The 20356-nt window shown below is 43.5% G+C and overlaps 2 protein-coding genes across 2 annotated transcripts in view; one reads left to right on the forward strand and one right to left on the reverse strand.

Moving 5' to 3' along the window:
* The first annotated feature begins 6253 nt into the window (after nucleotides 1-6253).
* Rfxap (regulatory factor X associated protein) lies at nucleotides 6254-10934 on the forward strand. Its single transcript, XM_052180506.1, has 3 exons — nucleotides 6254-6861; nucleotides 8580-8687; nucleotides 9483-10934. Exons 1-3 carry the CDS (start codon nucleotides 6475-6477, stop codon nucleotides 9591-9593), a joined length of 606 nt encoding a protein of 201 aa, XP_052036466.1. The 5' UTR covers nucleotides 6254-6474; the 3' UTR covers nucleotides 9594-10934.
* Nucleotides 10935-12392: 1458 nt separating this feature from the next.
* The window catches only part of Smad9 (SMAD family member 9), a 53528-nt gene continuing 45564 nt past the window's right edge, over nucleotides 12393-20356 (reverse strand). The window contains exon 6 of the mRNA XM_052180505.1: nucleotides 12393-16961. Coding sequence (XP_052036465.1) covers nucleotides 16818-16961 — 144 coding nt within the window. The 3' untranslated portion in view covers nucleotides 12393-16817. The remainder of the gene's footprint in view (nucleotides 16962-20356) is intronic.

Raw genomic sequence — 20356 nt, forward strand, 5'->3', positions numbered from 1 at the left:
GTGTGAACGTAAACTTTTGGTTGCAGTGGAGACCCCAGGATACTGGAGATGATGAATCTATGGACCATCTACCAAGGGGTAGAACTGGCCTAAAGAGGGGATACATATGCATCGGGTACCAGAGCTGGGGAAGCAAGGCCACCCACAGCCTCGGGGGCCAATCTACTTCATCAAAGGCTTCAGATGCTGGATACAGATCTGCTGCAGAATTTGGTGTTTCCCTGGCTGGATTTAGCCAGGAGTTCAAACAGTCCCTGCTGTACCCCCAATCTTTCCCTTTTGTGAATAGAAGTGTTTATTCTTTATTTCACAATGGAAGGATGTAACTTGACTTATATTTTAGGGGTACTCATCACTATGAGGCAGCTGTGCACCTCAGATTAATCACATGGATTTTTAGACTGTTGGGATTGTTAAAGACTATGAGGACTTTTGAAGTTGGGTTGTATTTCATATTGTCAGAATGTAACACTCTGGGAAGAAGAGACAGAATATTGTGACTTAAATTCATGTATCTGGGTGTCAAGTAGGCACCAGATGGAGCTGTGGTGGTTACTCTCAAGTGTCAACCTGAGGAGATCTAGAATCACCTAGGAGACAGCCTCTAGGTATTCTAAAAGGAATTATCTTGATTGTGTTCATTGAGCAGGAAGGCATAACTCCCAAAAGTTAACCTGTAAGGCCCACCTGCTCAGGGACCAGGTAATCCCCCAGGAAGTTGTAGTTCTTGGGAAATAGCAGCCAAGCCACATGGGAATATAAGGTGGCCATGTGACTTTATCCTTAAATAACCACAACAGCACACGTCTTGTCATCACTCAGCTGGGAATTCCAGGGAGTAACCCTGAGCAATGCCCAGCCTGGTCAGTATTTAATTAAAAGCTTTCTTTAGTTTGGCTCGGAAGGTAGAACTGGTTTTTCCCTGGTGAATTGCAGGACTGACAAAGGCTCACTCAGTGTGAGTGGTACCACTCCCTGGGCCAGAATCTTTCACTGTGTAAACAGGAAAAAGTAGGCTGAGCACAAACATTTGTTTCTTCTTTTAAAAATCATTTTAAACTTTTTTTTTTTAATGTTACAGGTACTTGAGAAATGGTTCAGTATTTGTTCTTCTGGAAGACCCAGGTTTGATTCTTCCTTGCACCCAATGGTGGCTCACAGTCATCTATAACTCATCTCGGGATCTGGCACCCTCTCCTGCCCTCTACGGACACACGGACACTAGGCAAACCTTCAGACAAACACTCATACACATAAAGTTAAAAAAAATCTTTACAATTAAATAAAAAGGAATTTCATTCACACTATGAACCCATATGATTTTAAGTGTAATCAATGAAGAATAATCAAATTATTAAAATATAAAGATGATAAGATATATCTTTCAAGAATAATTGATAAAGTCCTCCTTCATATAGTATAATTATCTTAATTTATACTTTATATATACATATATTTTCAAATGCATAGAAAATATGTTTCTAAAATACAGATCAATGAATACCCATATGCCTAGATTTAGCACTTGTAAATCATAACTGTATGTGTGTGTATTTGTGTTAGCTATATCAACTCAAGTCAAATGCAGTCATCAGAACAACTCACTGTCAAGTTGTTAATCATCAGTCTTATACATCCAAGGACAATCTCTTCTATAACCAAATGCGATTAATATACCTTTGAAAATTCATGATAGTTATCTAATACCATCTGCCTTTTAGAATCCACATTTGGAATTTTACTAATTGCTTCCACATCCTGGGGTTTAGTATTTTCCCCTCTTATGTCCTTGTAAACAGGAAATGAGTTCTAAAGAATTAATCAAATTCATGCTGCACATTTTTGGCAAGCGTCAGCGTGTATAATGGCCCCATTTTGTACAACTTCCCATTTCTCAGTCAGAGCCTGTGTTCTCTCCTCCTTCTAAGCCTGGAGAGAGGTGAGGGCCCTATCTCTCCACTGAAAAGCCATGTTTAGTCTGCCTTTAAGGGAAGGGCATCAGTCTCATTATAGAAAAAGGAAATCTCATGGCTTTATCAACAAATGTTTAAAAAGTAGCTTTGCTAGTCTGTTTAGTCTGCTGTAAAGGGATACTGCCTTATAGATGACTTATAAGTAAGCAATAACCACATGTTCTTCACAGTTCTAGAGACCGAGAAGTCTCAGATCAAGCTCCCAATATCTCGTCTAGTGGAAGCCTCTTCCCTAGCACACAAAAGGCTGTCTTCTTGCTAGATCCACAAAGGACAGAAGGATCAAGGACTGTGTGTGTGTGTGTGTGTGTGTGTGTGTGTGTGTGTGTGTAGCCTGTATGGGAATGGATTTGTGTGTAGTGTGTGGTGGCCAGAGGTCTCTCACGGAACCTGGAATTCATCGAGGCTAGACCGGAACTTCAGGAATCCACCTGTTCCTGCACCCAGAGCACTGAGGTAACAGACACATGTCAACCCAGCTCTGAACAGGAGAGCTGAGGACAGGAGAGCTGAGGACAGGAGAGCTGAGGACAGGAGAGCTGAGGACAGGAGCTCAGGCCTTCAGCTGAGTGTTGTAAGGCCTCCATCAACCGGGCCATCCCCCCAGGCCATGAAAGATCCCTTTTCAGGACTACACTCTACTACATTATAGTAGTCACGAGAACTCTGTCCTACCCCCTTGATCACCTCCCACAGGCCCACCCCTTAATGCTGCCACTTTGAAGAGAAGTTTTAAGAATGCTATGAACTGCAGAGGAAAATGCTTGTTCACCTAGGACCTTCAGTTTTTTCAGCTTCGCAGCAGAATCTAGCTAGCATCTAGCATAAGGATAGCTTGAGCAAAACTAATGTAGAAATACACTGCCCCCGTTTGGATGGTAGGGTGAATGTTTGACACTCACAGACTGTATGCTTTTAAATGCTCGTGAGGCGTGCTTGCCAGCATTTCAACAGAACTTAATTAAATCTTGAAAAGTTAATTAATCTTGGAAAGAACATGAAGGGCAAAGAAAGATTCGTCAGTTTAATTAAGAAGATCTGAGATCCAGCTAAGCTTTTCCCACCCACTTGTTAGAAAAGGAGCTGCATGCAGCCAGCACCTCCTGGTGTCAGCACCTCCTGGTGCATAAGGACAGGAATGGATTGGGTGTTTCTACCGCCAAAGTCATGAAGTACCCCAAGTGCAAACAGGGCAGGGGGCTTTGTAACCAACCTTAAAGCCTTGGTAGCAGAATATTAAATCACTAACACAGAAACAAGGCATCTTGCTCAACTTCAAGGAGCACTTATTTCAATTAATGTATTACACAGAACAGACAATCTCTGTTCTCAAACCATGTGTCTGTTTCCGGTGGCTTTTTTTCTATTTAATTAGCTGTTCACAGTATGCAGAGCTCTCACTAAATCTCCCCAGAACCCCTTACCTCCATCTTTCCCCAATGGATTCATTCACTGTCACTTATGCAAAGACAGCCTTCATGTGCTTTTAGATTCTAGAAATATGTATGAATCAAGGAATGGTGGGATTTTTAGGAGGAAAAGTAAGTTGAGGTATTCTTTTGTTGTTGTTCTTTGGGGGTTACTTTTCATTGTTTTGAGATGGGGCTCAGAGGGGCCTTGAGCTTACAACTTTCTCACACCCACCCCCATGCTGAGATTACAGGCACATACCACCTGGCCCAGCTTTAAGGTCCTCTTAAAAGAACACTGTCATGATTAACCAACAATTAATCATTCTTTTACATTGTTTTTTTTTTTTCTGGATTGCGAAGTTCAAGGCCAGCACACCTCTATAACAAAGCACAGATTAACAAATGTAGAGCTGTACAAATGTAGAATGTAAAGCTGTGCTTGACACAGGGAACGTCACAAACCAGCTTCAAAGACCCAGAGAATAGTCTTTTCTTGGAAATTTTTTACCTTTGTTTCATTACAATTTTTCAAAACCTTAAGGCAAACCATTGTGAGTTTGGGATAGTGTGTCTATATTCAGACTTTAGGGAAAAGCCTGGAGACGATGTATGCCAACTTCATCATTCTTGGGAAACCAAAGCTCAGACTGCAGGATGCTGCCTGCTACATTGATAAAAAAAAAAAAAAAAAAAAAAAAAAAAAAAAAGGTCCACAAAAGGCAACTTTCCAGAGACTGAGAGTAGGATGCTGGTATCCTGGGGCTGGGAGCTGGAGCAGGGGTTGCTTCAGAAGAGGCAGGAAAACTATATTGTATGTATACAGTGTGTGTCTTAGGGTTAGAAATCTAGCTGCGGTGGTAGGGCACTTACCAAGCAGTCACAAAGCCAGGACTGGATCTGCAGCATGAACAACCAAGGAACCAAAATGTCATATAAGGCTCGTTATGTACCTCTATAAATGTACTGATTCTTTACAATGTATGTTTACAATAAATGAACTTTATGGCTTTGGAAATTAAACCTTAAAAAAAAAAAAAAAAAAAAAAAACAGCTCAGTGCTGGAGAGATGACTCAGTGGTTAAGGGCACTGGCTGCTCTTCCAGAGGTCCTGAGTTCAATTGCCAGCAATCACATGGTGACTCACAACCATCTGAAATGGGATCTGATGCCCTCTTCTGGTATGTCTAAATAAAGCGACAGTGTACTCATACATTAAAGTAATAATAATAATAATAATAATAATAATGGAGCTTTATACAAAATTGACAACTAAGACTGAGTTAAAAGAACAAGAAATACTCAAATTCAAAACTGACAGAGAAGCCAGGCAGTGGTAGCGCATGCCTTTAATCCCAGCACTTGGGAGGCAGAGGCAGGCAGATTTCTGAGTTCGAGGCCAACCTGGTCTACAGAGTGAGTTCCAGGACAGCCAAGGCTAATTGAAAGAACAAAACAAAAAAATTGAGAGAAGAAGCATTAGAAATGGTATGGAAGAATTACAAAGGATTTTTATAAAATATTATAAACAACTGTCAACAAACTTTGTTATAACCTAGGTTATAACAAATGAACAAATTTATGTATCTTATTAAGATTAAATCATGAGAAAATGAGAAACCTATGGAACAATAAAAGGAGTTGGGATTGATTAGCAACAACAACAAAATTCCCCCAGAACAAAAACCCAGATCCGGTGGCTTCACGGCTGAGTCCTAGCAAACAGTTCAAGAATAATGAATACCAATTATTCTTAAAAGTTAAATGGCATAAGTCTAGAACTACCCTGCTATTGAAGCTCGATGAAAATGGTACCAAAAGGGAAACATTTCTGTAACAATACTAGGAGGAAGGTAATCTTGTAAACTAGGTGCATGATAGATAAAACAGAGTTGCGTAAAAATCTGTGACAGTAAGATAGAAAGGTGGCTTCCTTGGTGAAGAGTTTACCTTGCAAGCATAATGACATGGATTTGATCCCCAAGATGAGAGAGAGAGAGAGAGAGAGAGAGAGAGAGAGAGAGAGAGAATGAAGTAGGGAGAAAGCTTAATGGATAATGTGCTGACTTCCAAAAATGAGGACCAGAATTGCATCCCCAGCGTTTGGAAGCCCACCATAGTCATCCATGTCTGCAACCCTAGGCCCTAGGAATCGGGCAGAAAGTGGAAAAAAAGAGACAAATTGATGGGTATCAAACTAAAAAGTTGCAGCTCAGTAAAGGACACGAGAATGGGAGAAAATATTTGCAAACTACTTTTGACGGGCAGTTAACATCAGAATATTTAAAGAAATCAAACAAATATAATAAAAATAAAAAGATAATACCTAATAATCTTATTGAAATGGGCTATCTAGTTCACAAAGGCAAGCATACAAAGGCCAAACGGGTGGGTGTAATATACATCCCTAATCCTGAAGAAGTGCAAATCCAAACCTCAGTGTGTTATCTCATCCCAGAAGGAATGGTTATTATCAGAGATAAGATATCAAGCACAGCAGGGGATACGGAGAAAAGGGACCTCTTGCTAGTTTTTAGTGTGAACACCAACCCGTGCACCCAAGATGGAAGTCATTGTGAAGCTTGTGGGGAAAATAAAAGCAGAACTGTCACCTAAGCCAACAATCCATTACTGGGGATGTCAGAAAAGGCAGGAGCGTCAGCACTGGCTTCGAATCTGTTGAGTACCAGGCGAGCGGAGACCAGCTGCGCAGGCGCAATCGGTGCTTCTGTTGGCCGCTCCGCCCTGCCTGGAAATCAGCCGGGTTCTTGGTGCGCCTGCGCCCAGCAAACGCGTGGCGAAAGCCGCCGCGCAGGCGCAGTCGGTTATGTCGCACCTGCTCAACTCCACCAATCTCCGAGCTTCCAAGCGCAGGCTTGCGGACCGCTACCGCGCACGCGCAATGCAGTGCTGGTGGCTCTACTCCCGGGCGTCCAGCGGGCTGCTTGTCAAGTACGGTTGTGTTTCTCAAGTATTGACGGGCCGCGGTGGCGGACCCGGACTCTGGCGGCAGCACGGAGGCGCAAGCGGCGTCCGAGGGATCCGGGCCGAGCACCGCCACCCGGACGGCCCCTCCGGTGACGGTGCTGGTGATGCGGCAGGACGAGGCCGAGGCGGATGGCGCTGTAAGGCCGGGGAGTGAGGCGGCGGCAGACCCCGAGGACGAGGCCGGGGAGGACGACGCCGACCTGCTGGACACATCGGACCCGGCGGGCGGCGGCGAGAGTGCGGCCAGCCCGGAGGAGCTGGAGGACGAGGACGCGGAGGGTGGCGGCGGCGCGCGCAGGCGAGGCTCCAAGACCTGCACCTACGAGGGCTGCCGCGAGACCACCAGCCAGGTGGCCAAGCAGCGCAAGCCCTGGATGTGCAAGAAGCACCGCAACAAGATGTACAAAGACAAGTACAAGAAGAAGAAGAGCGACCAGGCCCTGGGCTCTGGCGGCCCCTCCGCGGCCAGCACAGGCAACGTCAAACTGGAGGTATGCTCCTCGGGTCCTGGGCCAGGGCAGGTGGGTGCCACGCCACTTTGTACACACTCAGGGTCACCCCAAGGGGCTGTCACTGACATTGAGCAGACAGTGAAAGTCCCAGCTGACATTGGCACTTTGGAGGTGATCTGCACCTCCTGTTAGTAAACTCTTCCCAGTCTCTACCCTGAAGCGTCCTGCATGTTTACATACCCTGTTATTGGTTTTCTGTTAACTTTAGTGACCTTATTTTTTTTCTTCTCAGCCCCCCTGGTCCCCGAGAAAAGTTGGATCGGCAATGGGATAGTAACTCATACAAGTCATATACAGTTGGCGCTGTTGAGCCAACTCAAATGGGAAGGTAGAAGCCAGTGCTCTGCAGTTGGGCTTCTCCTGCTAGCTGTGTGCACTTGGGTCCGTTATTCATCTCACTCAAGTCTTGGCTTCCTCGCCTTTTGGCCTTAAAATAATGCCCAAATAGTGGTGGGTTTTTTTTTTTTTTGATTTATTTTGGTTAGATGAAGATTATAATTGGTGTGCATTTCAGCTCAAACCCAGCAAAATCCACCTAAATATTAGAACTTTTTAAAAAACAAAAATAAATCCGTAAACAGTAGGAAGACTCCTTATCGCAGAAGTTCCTTTTGAAGAGGGGCTTCTAACATTTGTGAAGTTTGGCCTAGAAGACTCAAAATTATTGCTACTATAAACGTCTGATTTTTGTGATATTGCCGTCATCCTGCCTACCCAATGCAAGGCCTGGAGCTGTGAAGAAATAGGGCTCTCTACAGTCAAGTCATTTCTAGCACTCCATGTGTTGTGTACGTAAAGGAAGCAGTCCTATAAATAAGGGTGACTGGGGAGAGTTAGAAGAAGAAACTGTCTTTGCTTTTGTGATATTAGAATCCTCTTTTAGAGCTTTTAATATTTTTGAGATCTAAAACGTGTATGTATGGAAACCTGTTTATAACAAAACTTTGCTAAGCATCTCAGGATAAAGGTGGGAAGGGGATATTTTAATAGACAACAGACAACTCAAAAGCCAGTAGACAAAGGGCCAGGGTTTTACTGGGGGCAGAATGTTTCACTAATTTCAGCAACGTTCTTTTATGTGAGGAAAAGTTCAATATTTAGTTCATTCATATATGGGGTTAAGCATTACTAACTTAAAATGGGATTCAGTGTCTCGGGGAAAGGTTGCTACTGCAGAACTTGCCTGTTTGCTCTGTAGTGGGGATTTCCAGCCCCGTGCACCCAGTTCACTCTGAATGCTGTTTGCTTCTGTAAGCAGTATTTTAATCTAATTGTGGGTGTGAATCACGTATGAACCCAGTACCTCATTAGCAGCAGATTGATTGCCTCTGGTTAATTTATTTTGTCCAAAAGCAGACATACTGTTTGGGCTAAAGATTGTTCTGTATGAGGAGATTTTGGTGTCACTTTTCATTCTTTTCTAATAGTGAAAACAGCTCACAGGTAACTAACTTCCCCTCTGCCCAATAGCTTCAGTTTGTGACCTTACAAGAGACGGGAGATCCTAGATGGGAAAGCCTGTAGGGAGAAGAACTTGTACTTAAAAATAATTGCCAGCGCCTGTGACTTACCTGGAGGCTTTCCTAAAGTTCCCAGAAACTGAACAGAAAGGAAAAAATAAAGAGATGTTCATTACCACTGAAATACCTGCTGTTGTGGATTACAATACTGTACTAAATGTTTATCATTGATCCCAGGAAACCACAGACAACATACTCTCCATGGTCAAACAGAGAACAGGATCTTTTGGCGATCGCCCTGCAAGACCTACACTTTTAGAGCAAGTGTTAAATCAGAAAAGACTGGTAAGTGCTTGTCAAGTAGTTGCAGATCTGTTAGTGAAAACTGCTTGTTTTCAAACTGCTTGTTTCCTTTATAAGATGCTACAAGTAGCTGACCAGCCACCAAAACTCCGTAGTGCCTTGTCACTGGACACGGTGAACCTCACATCCTACCCCTTCCAGGACTGCAGTGGAAGGAACACCTTTAGCTGTTTTCTTCACTGACTAACCTTTGACTGAACAAAATGAGATTTTAAAACAGACTCTAAGTATGTGGAATAGTACTGTAAAGGCATTGAGATATAATTACTAATGGTTAATTAGGGTCTCTAATATACAAGTAATAAAAATTACTAGAAGTCAGTCAGGAAAGGGCCGATTGTTTTTATAAGATATTGGAATATTTGGATGGTAATTTGAAAGAGGGACTTTAACTTATGCTATACTTTCTATGTAAGTTTTTAGTACAATATTAGAATTATTTTAAAAAATGAATTTAGATTTTGTCTCACACTTCTACAATGAGGTTTTATAGTAATAAAGAATCACAAAGATTTTAAACTTGACAATATAAAAATGTAGACAAAGATGGTGATAATTTTTAACTGCCACATGACATAGGAAAAATAAGTATATCAGATATAAAAGACTGGTCAGCATGGTTGATTCTTTGTTATAAAAACTTGCCAGCACTTGCAAGACTTGGGCCAGGAGCATTGCTGTGAGTTCAAAGCCAGCCTGGCTATAGTGTGAGACCTGTTCTCAAACAAAAAATAGATAATTCTATTAATAATCTTTTTCCATTTTTTCCTTTTTAAGTCATTACTAAGAAGTCCAGAAGTTGTCCAGTTTTTACAGAAACAGCAGCAGCTTCTAAATCAACAAGTGCTGGAGCAAAGGCAGCAGCAGGTCCCAGGAGCACCGGTGTAAGGCTGAGGAAGTCTGCTGTGCTTTACCTTACTATAATGGACAGGTGTGCTTTCAGACTAAGACAACGACGCCTTGAGAATCAGGCATTGGGGGTGCACACCTGGAATCCCTGAACTTGGAAAACTGAGCCAAGAGGACCCCAAGTTCAAAGCCAGCCTGGGCTACATAGCAAGTTTCTTTCTCAAAAAAGAGAAAGAAAGAAATAGAAAAACTACTTTCTGTAATATGCGTGTACATTTGAGGATAAATAAGTATTGAATTTTTGCATTTAATTGTTTCATATCACTATGTTTTAAAAAAAAATCACCTTTATGGTTTTTTAATGTTTTTCTTCAGTTATGCTTACTGAAGCTAACGAGGCAATTACTTTCTGTGGAAGTTATAAAAGTAATAGTAATATCAAATCACCCATTACTGTGAATGTCATCAAGAGGTACTGGAGAGGAATAGCATGTTTTGGGTTGTCACCGTGACCTTCAACTAGCCAGGCTGTAGTGAGGGGCCAGGAACCCTAACGTTCTGCAGTGTCTGTGTCTGTGGTCTTCCACCAGTTAAATGCTACCTTGCTGTCAGTGCGCCTCAGCTGCGTTGATGACCTGCAGCCAGCACCAAGTCAGGTGCTCGCAGCAACCTTTCTATGGAGTTAAGTGGAGCTCTGGAAGCTAAGCATCTTTCTACCCACGAGGAACATGGTCACTGATCTCTTCATGGAACTAGAGAGAGGACATTAGAGTTGGTGCCTCCGTGCTTGGGGTCACTATCCTGTAAAGCAGGTTGTCTCCTCAGTTGAATCTGTGAACAGTTCCGATATACTCAGCCCACCAAGGCCAGGACAGAGTTGGTTTTCTTATAGTCATTCTTAATGTTCTTTATAAAGGAGATCCTGAAAGTATTGTAACGCTCACATATTGTCAGTGCTTTTCAAAATTGAGCCCTTATTCCTAGCTACTGTTAAAGGAATGATGGGTTATCTAGGTACTTTTTTTTTTTAACTTTTTCTAGGAAAACTTTAAAAAGGCAAAAATACCATAAGATACAGAATCAGATGCCAAGAGAGTATATCCAGGAGTAAGCTAATAAGTGATTCAAGGCGAAATGTGTCAGGTGGTTGACACATTAAACTTGGAAATAAGTACTCACAGGACTAGAGCTGCAGCTTGGTCCTACTGCACCCACCTAGCGTGTGCAAGGCCCTCAGCCCACTCCCCACCCTCACCACCACCACCACAGTAAATAAATACAAACAAGAGTGAGTCTCTTCATTTTGTGTTCTATACTTGTATATCTGAAAAAGACCCTTTTGCCAGAATTGACCATTAAAGGGCAGCTGTTGAACTTTGAGTTGCCTGTTGTCTGAGTTGTCTGTTGTCTGAGTTGCCTGTTGTCTGAGTTGTCTGTTGTCTGAGTTGTCTGTTGTGCTTATGTCTTTAGCTGCTCCACACTGTAGAGGAATTTGTTCACGGTTTGCTACTGTGCTGACAGTGCTGGGAGCTCTGTTGCCTCTAGGCCTGCATGCCTGTCCACTGCAGCCCGTGAGCCACACATGTCCCAGCGTGGCTATAATTTTTCCTGATAAATTTGTAGTGACAGTATCATGTTGCAGTATCAGTGTTAGAATTTTTGTAGCAGAATAGCCCAGCTTCTACTGCTTCAGATCAAGAGTAAGTAGGAAAGTGTAACATGAATAGAGATAAATGAAAGGGATTAGATTTGGGTTTTAAGAACTTGGAAATGGCTTAGATACTTGTTAAGCCCAAAAGTAGATCACTGAGGGGCTGAGAGTCTTTCTCTAAGGCATTAAGAATGAAGTAAATACCCATCATGAAGTTAGATAGGAATTAGGATAGTTTCCAGTACAATTTAATTATTGCCTGTCATATTGGAAATGTTTATCCCCATAAAACCCTAAGGTTTTGGCTTTAGAGTAGATGCACTGCAGTTTGCCCAACTTTACCAGTCTATATATTGATGGCTTTTGACATGCAACTGTAGCTTCTTCCATCATTAGTTTTTTATTTACCTGTCTCTTGGTTCATAATTAACTGACACGGGACATGGTGTGGCCTGTTTATAGAGCAGAAGAAATAGTGGTGTGCCAGCCTTAAGACAAACCAGTTAGCATAGTAACAAGCCCAGCCTAACCTGCACAATAATGTCAGGATAATCTGTTCACAGCCCAGAAACATCACCTGTCAATAAAATGCTGTTGGCCTGTTAGCTTAGTCAGGGAATAGGGGGATGGAAGCTCCGGGAGGGAGAGGATTCTGGGATAGAGTCAAGAATGAGAGATTCCTCACAGCCCAACTCTGAGGAAAATGGCCACATGAAACTGAGGAGAGGTATAAGTTACAAGCTGGTCGGGGAGTCATAATTTTGTGAACTTGGGTCCCAGTAGAAAAGCTGCAGTTACTAAACCTTAGGTAAATCAAAGATGCATGGTGGGTCTGATGTCTGTTGTACCATCTGGTACCCTGACTGACATGGCAGTGAGACTGACATAAACTAGCCATCCCCTGGGAAGTGTGATGCCAAGCTAACCAAACCGCCCTGCAGATCTGTCAACTGGAACAGCTACTAACAGTTTAGCACTGAAGGCCGTAAAATTGGGGTGCTCTAGTCAATATGTTACAGTGAGTACCTGGTACACTTCGTAAAGTCATTTTCACTGGATGGCAAATTTTGAAAGTGGGGTGGGATGGTAGAGGGGCGGGAAAGGGAAATGATCCAGCCCCCATGACCTAGAAAAAGAAAATGCATTTTCCTCTAGCGCCTCCAGAATCAGCAAGCCAACACCTTAACACTGGTACAGGGAGACTGACTCGACTTGTCGTTTTTGTGACTATGTTTATGGACATTCTAACACCAGCCAAATGGGAGAGCTCAGTGTATCATGTTCATACTCAGCATGCCTAGAAATGCTGTTTGGTTGGCTTTCTGATAGAATATTAGCCTGTATACCACGTCACTAAACCACAAGCTAAAATACTTTTAACCGTAAGAGGATGGATTACTCAGGCTAAAATGCATCCCCCAGTATTCTAGAACAGAACACTGATTGTAAATTATGTAGATGCTGACCCTTTCTAAACTCCTGTAAGCCAGCTCGAAGCTGTAAGCTGTAGAATCAGTGGGACAACTTGGGGCAGAGAGAAGGAACAGCAGCTTGTAAACACTTCATAGTCATTTGCAATTTCACAAGCTTCTCTTAGAAAACATTTTAATCAGTTAAACAAAAGCGGCATATAAAAAATAAATGATTTTTTTTAGTGAAAGTTTCCTTATATATCCAGGTGTTTTAAGCATCACATGCTAATCATCTTAATATAGACATGTTCCTTGATGGACATGGTTGTTGAGTTACTAAGGTAGGATGCTCAAATGACAGTGTGTGTTAGATTCACTTTTTAATAACAATTACTTCACCATACAAAGGGTTTGAGTTGTGTGTCCTGGTGCTAAGCTGGGGAGCAATAATTAAAAGCCTCTAAAAATTCTGCAAAGTATCATTAAAATTACACATGTAATGCCAAATATTCCAAGATGTCTTTTTTTTATAGTGCCACCAAAGTTTTTACAGCATGAAGAATTCTTAAGAATCCCATTTTCTAAGTAGAACAGTTTATGATGAAGCATCATAAGGAGCCATAGATCATATACATAGAAGTATTTCCTAGAGTTTGAAAGAAAAATAAGCCAAAAGGTCTGTACAGAGCCATATTGGGCCAGTCATGCACATGGTTGGAGTTTGACATTGGTCGAGGACAATCCCTGGCTTCGGGCAGGGCATAATAGGGAAGTAGGTTAAAGCAGGAATTTTTATCCTAGGGAGGAGAAGCTCAGTGAAGGTTAAGTTCATTGTTCCTCTAGGTCTAGGAATTCCTGAATTAAGCAGGTGACCCACCCAGCTGCCGGAGCAGTCAAGACAAGGACCTCCAAGAGAAGCTAGACAACTTCCACCGGAACTCAGCCCGGAGTCTGGGGGGAAGGGTTTGCCCAAACTGTTAAAAGGTCCGACGCCATTAAAGTGTCCGGCCTTGATCAGTGAAACGCTGTCTTGGCCCTCCTTCTTTTCGCCCCTTCCCCATCCATCCCTCAGTTTCTGTTCCAGCAACCCAGTTCGTAATAGCTGCAGGCAGCTAAGGAATACAACAAAGGTCTATCACTGTCTATCATAAACTACCAGATGGTGGTGTATGGCATCTCCAGAAGGCTGGACTGCTGGGAATCAAAGACAACTCTCTGCAGTCTGTTTCATATTCATTTGAATTGATCTTTAACATGTGTGAGAGTTACCTGACCTTCAAAGTTAGGCTCTTGACTCCTAGCAGGAAAGACGACGTGGAATGCATGGTATATTTTACTTTATATAATATATACACGAACTATCTGGAACATTTCAGCATTAAGCAGGAGCTTCAAGTCCAGCAAGCAATGTTTATAAAACGCTTTTGTCATTCTTCTTTCTGTTGTCGTTATGGGGATAACGCCATCCTTAGAACACAACGAAAAGAACAATCTAAACGCAAGAGAGTTTGCCACTTTCACTGACCATACAACAGAACGACCAGTGTGTGTGTTAAGAAAGGTGGCGTCTGCTTAGTTCTGAAGCGGCTGTTATCGTTTAGCTGAAACAAACTGATCATGTCTTATTTTTGCTAAGACTCACAAATACTGACTTGTACACAGTGATACACATTCTGAGTCTGTGGGTTAGCCAAACCGATACAGTTCTCCCTTGCTTGGCCCTGCCCGGGGCATTTGGGGGCCACGGCAGTGAGTAAGGGCCTGGCGGCCCACTTTCCCCTTCATCCTGTAAAAGAATAAACGCAGCCCGCCATGCTGGTCAGCTTCATGGAGTGACTGCCTTGGGGTCACTCAGAGGAGGTGAGGGCAAGGATTACATTATGATAATTTTAGATCTCTTAGCAGCAGTGGTTGGGGGGATGGGGGGAGCGGGAGGGGGAGTGGAGGCGGAGGACTCATTAAAATGTGACTATGTTACTGGAACATAGGACTTACATCTCTTCAGAGCTAAGTTCCCTGACAATATACATATGGATCTACGGCATGATTCCTTCCTCAAAGAAACCAGACACACTTCAATATTTTGTTTTCTTAACATTGTAAGGAACTCCTGGGATATTTGGTCACTTGTGAGGAGATCAAAAGGGCTGTCAGGAATCTGAGACGAACACTGTGAGTCCTGGATGGGCTCTCAGAGATCTGCCACATGCATGGCTTTTCCAAGGACGAAGCCTGGAGAAATATCAGAAAAATAGGGACACAAGGAAGTGGGATGGCTAGGAGTGGAAGTAGTTATGCGAAGATAAATTACCTAACTGTTCTGAGGCGACGCAATTAAGAACTCAATTACATTATTTTTCAAGCTCAAGAAAATTCACATGTGTGGGTTTCTAAAGTTCTGAGACCCGATGTCTGTGCAAATGGTTTACTGTGAGATGCCCGGCATCATGGAGGTGGGGCCTGCCTCTAATGTGCATGATTCTACAGCCCCGACACTGTACCCAGTACACACAAATGCGCCACACAGACGTAAAGAATCGACATGCTGGGGTGTTTATACACTCTAAGTGGTAGTTTGAGACAAAATGAGTGTCTTCTGATAATATATCATATATGATATATAGGTGAATAATTGGTTTTATAGATAGAGTAGGCATTGTGAGTGACTCTTCACATGATCATTTCTATCTTAAATACAATTGAATGGGAAACAAAAAATGAACATGGATGCTAGGCAGGATGGATTAAAGGAGGGCAGCTGGAATTATGGAAGCTCTATCCTTCACACCAAGAACGCCATCCTAAATCATGTGCATCTTTCTCAAAGGGCCTGAAGTAAACTTAGAAACAATGGGGTGATTAAAGAGTAGCGTGTACCGTGAAGTCTGGAGGATGTTTCCCTTTAGCATCCAACGGGGGAAATAACAAGCTTTGATACATGCGTGCTGATATATGCATGTATATATATACATATATATGTATATGTACATAAGGTGCTTTTAAAGATGCTTTATTATTCACTACCACTGTTTCCTCAAAAAGAAAAAAAGGTAGGGCATATGAAACATTCCTACTTCACCTGGGAAGCTATATCCAGGTATTTCATAGCTTTAGAAGAGGCTGCCACAGATGTACCCAGCTAATAACTTAACACGGGTGCCAGTTTGAGAAATGCATACATATGATCCATAGATGCCTCTGGCTTTCCCCCGAGGCTTTGCTGTTGTTGAATCATCTGTAACTAACTGATATTTGTCGCCAGGAGGAAAGACGAGGCAAAGGGGGCCCTGCCTGGTGGGCTTCCGGAGGAGCATGCGCGAACGAACGTGCGGGTAGCCATGTGACTTCACTCCTGACCTTCCGGTCTACAGCTTCACCTCTGCGCACGGTTTGCAGTGTACACAGGGCAGGCAGCCATCTGCAAGGTCAGACAGGAGGAACGGGAACGGGAAGACTGGAAGCTGACTTCCAGAGAGGAAGCAGGAGCCCCCTGTGCTCCTGGGCCTGAATTCTAGGCTAACCCTGTCTCAGGATCGTGGCTCGCCTCAGGCTGTTTTCCCTTAGAAGCCTTGGGTTGGCTTGCCTGCTCGCTTGTTTTAACAGTGGTAGACTGAGGCAACCTGACTCCCAGCTTCACAGTTTCTCCCTTTCCGATCACAGCTTAGATCTGGTTAAATGTACCCGACACCAGCACAGTACCCGGCTATGCATATTTCAGTCAGAGATAAACTTTCTGTGGATTTTTTTTTCCCTCCTAGATCACTGGACAAGCTCAGTTTTCTTTCCTGCCATTCACATTGCAAGTGAGGTCTTTTAAAACTATGTGGGTTTGATTGTTTTGTTGGTTTTTTTCCTAAGTAAGCAGCTTTGTGTTTTCCATAAGGGATACAACCTTCTGTAGAGTGAGTGACCAGCTGACTCAGTGGCCTTGGGACCTGCCAACGTCCTCACATCCTGCTTCCCCTCTCACAGAAGACTTGGCTTCTAATCAGAGCATCGACCGGAAAACAAGTTTCTTCAATCACACAGCAATGGCCCCAGGTTAAGCAGGTGGCACAAAACAAAAGGTGATAAAAATGTGACTCGAATACATCAGACATGTATTTACATCTGCATCCAGAGTCTTGCGTTAGCTGCGAGTTGCAATGATAGGAGCCTCTGCCTGCGTCTAGTCTGTGGAAATGTAGCTGCCGACATGACTTAAGACACTGAAGAAATAGGGTTATGAGGGGAGCCCATCTGAGTTAACACCTTGTCCAGCCACTGCAGCGGTCCGTGAAGATGAATCTCGATCCAGCAGGGGGTGCTCGTGACATCCTGGCGATGATACTCGGCTCCCCAACCCTGCAAAGGAAGAAAAGAGCCCAGACTGAATTGTAGCGTTTTGCCAGATGCCACCAGGCAGAGCACTGGGAACGCGGGTCACGTGCTTCCTGTGAGAAGTTGATGCTCTGTGGAACAGATGCCGTCTCCGAGTGGCGCGGGCCAGGCAGGGTGGTCTCTGTTAGTTCATTTACACCCAGACACCTATTTAGTGGTGCCTGGGCTCTGCAACCACATGGGAGAGGCTGGCAAGCCATCCCCCAAGACAAGGAAAGAGGCTCAACTGTATGCCCTACTCTTCACGCGGAAGCCTGCGTCTGTACAAAACTACTACTCATTAAAGACCAGAGGTTGCAAAGTTGCAAAGATCATAACTCTTGATTTTGAGAGTGCAACGTCAGAGCTTAGAGCTTATTTCTCTTCTATTGCAGGGTCCATCAGAAATGTCCCATTATCCCCATTGGTAAGAGAGACAGTTACTAAAATGATAGATATATGATACATAGATAGATAAATAGATATTGATAGATGATAGATAGATGATATAGTTGATATAGATAGATAATATATAGATGGTGGATATTCATATTTATTTCTAATATGCTATTCACCAATGGAAAGTTATTTAAGCACTAAGTGGGCAGACTGTTTATTATTGGTAATCACGATTCTCCAGAGTTGTCTAAAAACTTTAGCACAATGGCTGGAGAGAAGCCCCAGTGGTCAGAACTCCCGCTACTCTTTTAGAGAACCAGGGTTTGCTTCCCAGTGCCCGCATGGCAGCTCACAAGCACCTCTAAGTTCACGGCCAGGGGATTCAGAGCCTTCTTTCTGGCCTCAAAGGGCCACAGAGCTCGGTACAGACATACATGCATGCAAACACACACACATACAAACCGAAGTCTCTTTTTTTATCATCGTTCAGCATGAGCCCACCCACTGCCTGGCCGCTCAGGATCACCACCCTCCGATCACCACCCTCCGCGCCTGCGGGAGCTGCTGGCAGCTGCCCATTCCCTGGGTCTCCTTCCGTTCTGAGTCTGCCATTTCTGATTTTCCCAGAAACCTCAACAGGAGCCTCTAACCCTCTGATTTTCAACTTGACCTTGTCACCATCAAAATTTGCACAACTGAACCACTGAAGACGAGGAATTTAAAGCCAGTTTGAGCTACACAGAGCAATCTTCCGCCCAAAACAAAGGAAAGAAAGAGTCAGACCTTGAAACTCCAATGTTCAAAGCCTCAGGGCACTAGAGAGTGCTAGCTCTACTTGCTCTCAGGAAGTGCTCCCATCTCACCAGCCACGCCCTCCACCCTGAGACCTGCTTCCCCTCCATAGCCAGGCTTAGAAGCTGCCATGGCTTCTAAGCTTGCTTTTCTCTCTGACTCCACTGCTTCCTGCAGGGAGGACTCTGGTCCTGCAGGGTGGACTCCAGTCCTCCAGGCTTCTGGGGCACACCCTGCTTCCTGCTGCCTCCCCTGCCTGCAGCCTCTCTCTTTTCCTTGACCCATTCAACCCACTTGCTGCTTACTGCCTGTCTTGCTACCTGTTCACTGGCGTCACAAGGCAGAGGCCTGGGGATAACCAGCAGTCCGTCATCATCCCAGCAGACAGCAGCTCCTGACAGCTGCTCAATAAATAGTTGTTGACTGGCTAAAAGAAGGAAAGCTATGGCCAGTGATATCAGCGCTGACAAGGACCTTAAAGATGGTCTGGCCTTTCACTTACAACGGTCATCACCAGTCCCTAGTCATTTGGAAGAAATTAATCACGGACAGTTGTATTTTGTTTAAGTCCTTGCAGGACTGGCAATGAATCCTGGGGCTGAAGTGCTTCCCTAGCCTGTGCAAGGACCCGAGTTTCTTCCCCTATTATCACAGGGAGGAGCAGGTAGGAAGCGGGGTGGGGGGAGCCCGGAACAGCAGTAGCAGTCTGTATCCTGTGAATTACATTTTGTAGCTCTGTACATTTGCTGTGTGTCTGAGAAACACGGAGTTTTGTAATGTAATGTAATGATCACATGTCTATGCATGTTTGTATTGCAGTGATTACCTATGAGATACCAACAGCTCATCCTTATTAGAAAAACAGGGACCTGGGAAACCTAACTGTCCTACTTAATGGACGGTTCCCCAACTACAAGGTAGTGCCCCTGCTGGCTGCAAAGCAGCAGTGCACCTGGAAAATTTCCAGGGGTTTTCTTTCTGCTTTGAATGTCAGAGATAGAGTAAGGCAGTTTTGCCCTCCCGAGAGAGGTGTCTTTAAGAAGATATCTTTAAATTGAAAACTATACATGTTTATCCTTGTTTTTTAAAATGAGTATTAAAATTATCAATATTAGAAATATAATTTAGGTATAGAGAAATAGAAGAATCATTGATCCTGGTAACTAACTTTAAATGGCTAATAAAACTTACCTAAGGTGAGGCTAGGACTGCAGTTCAGTAGTAGCACTTCATGAAGTAGGCGGCACTAACTCACTTCATGAAGCCCTGGGTTTCATACCCAGCTTTTAAAAAGGGAAATGGGACCTGGAGAGACAGCTCAGCGGTGAACTGCACTGGTGGTTCTTACAGAGGACCTATGGCCCCAGCACCCACCTGGCAGCTCACAACCTTCTGTAACTCCAGCTCCAGGGGAATCGATGCCCTCTTCTGGCATTTTTGAGCACTGCATGCATGTGGTGTGAATGCATGCAAACAAAACACCCATATGCATAAAATAAAAAATAAATTTAAAGGAAAATGCCATCCTCCTCCCCCGGGTGGAGTTTGTGAAAACTTTATAAGCAGCATAGAGTCTGATGAACAAGTCCAGATTTTTAAGTATCAGGGTGATTCCCTTGAATCACTCATATCTGCCTTGAGATTTCCACCCCACTTTGTGCCAACACCGATTAGTGCTGTCTTGGAGTAGAGACAATTCTCTTCTGCAATTTATCTATAAATTTATTCCCTACATTTGCCTGGCAGCTTTCCCAACTGACAGGAAGATCTTATTCTTTTGCTGGGGGACAGCAGTGCCTGGTGGCTGGGAGAGAGGGGGACATCTCTGCAGCATTCTGTGTCATCATTGTCACCCCTATGCCCGCATCTTCATGTCAAAAACAACCACACTGCTACTTAATAAGGCAAAATGCAAAAACTTCATATAACTGTTTTCAGTTTATACTTATACCTTTCTATAAAGTTAATAGTTTCCCCCAAAGGTTTGTTGTGGCTGGGAGTGGTACACGCCTTTACTCCCAGAATGCAGCTGGATCTCTGTGAGTTTATAGTTTGCCTGGTCTATACAATGAGTTCCAAGAAAGCCAGAATTACATATTGTGAGATAGGAGAATATATATAAAATTTATATGGGAAGGTACAAGAATGTTAGTCAATATTCTAACATGGAACTGGAAGAAGGTTTATAA

The sequence above is a fragment of the Apodemus sylvaticus genome, chromosome 4, assembly GCF_947179515.1.
Source record: "Apodemus sylvaticus chromosome 4, mApoSyl1.1, whole genome shotgun sequence".
Taxonomy (NCBI): Eukaryota; Metazoa; Chordata; class Mammalia; order Rodentia; family Muridae; genus Apodemus; species Apodemus sylvaticus.

Coding starts and splice junctions, on each gene's coding strand:
- Rfxap (XM_052180506.1), top strand. CDS start 6,475: ATGCGGCAGGACGAGGCCGAGGCGGATGGCGCTGTAAGGCCGGGGAGT. Junction 6,862..8,579: donor CAGGCAACGTCAAACTGGAG/GTATGCTCCTCG, acceptor CATTGATCCCAG/GAAACCACAGACAACATACT. Junction 8,688..9,482: donor TGTTAAATCAGAAAAGACTG/GTAAGTGCTTGT, acceptor TTCCTTTTTAAG/TCATTACTAAGAAGTCCAGA.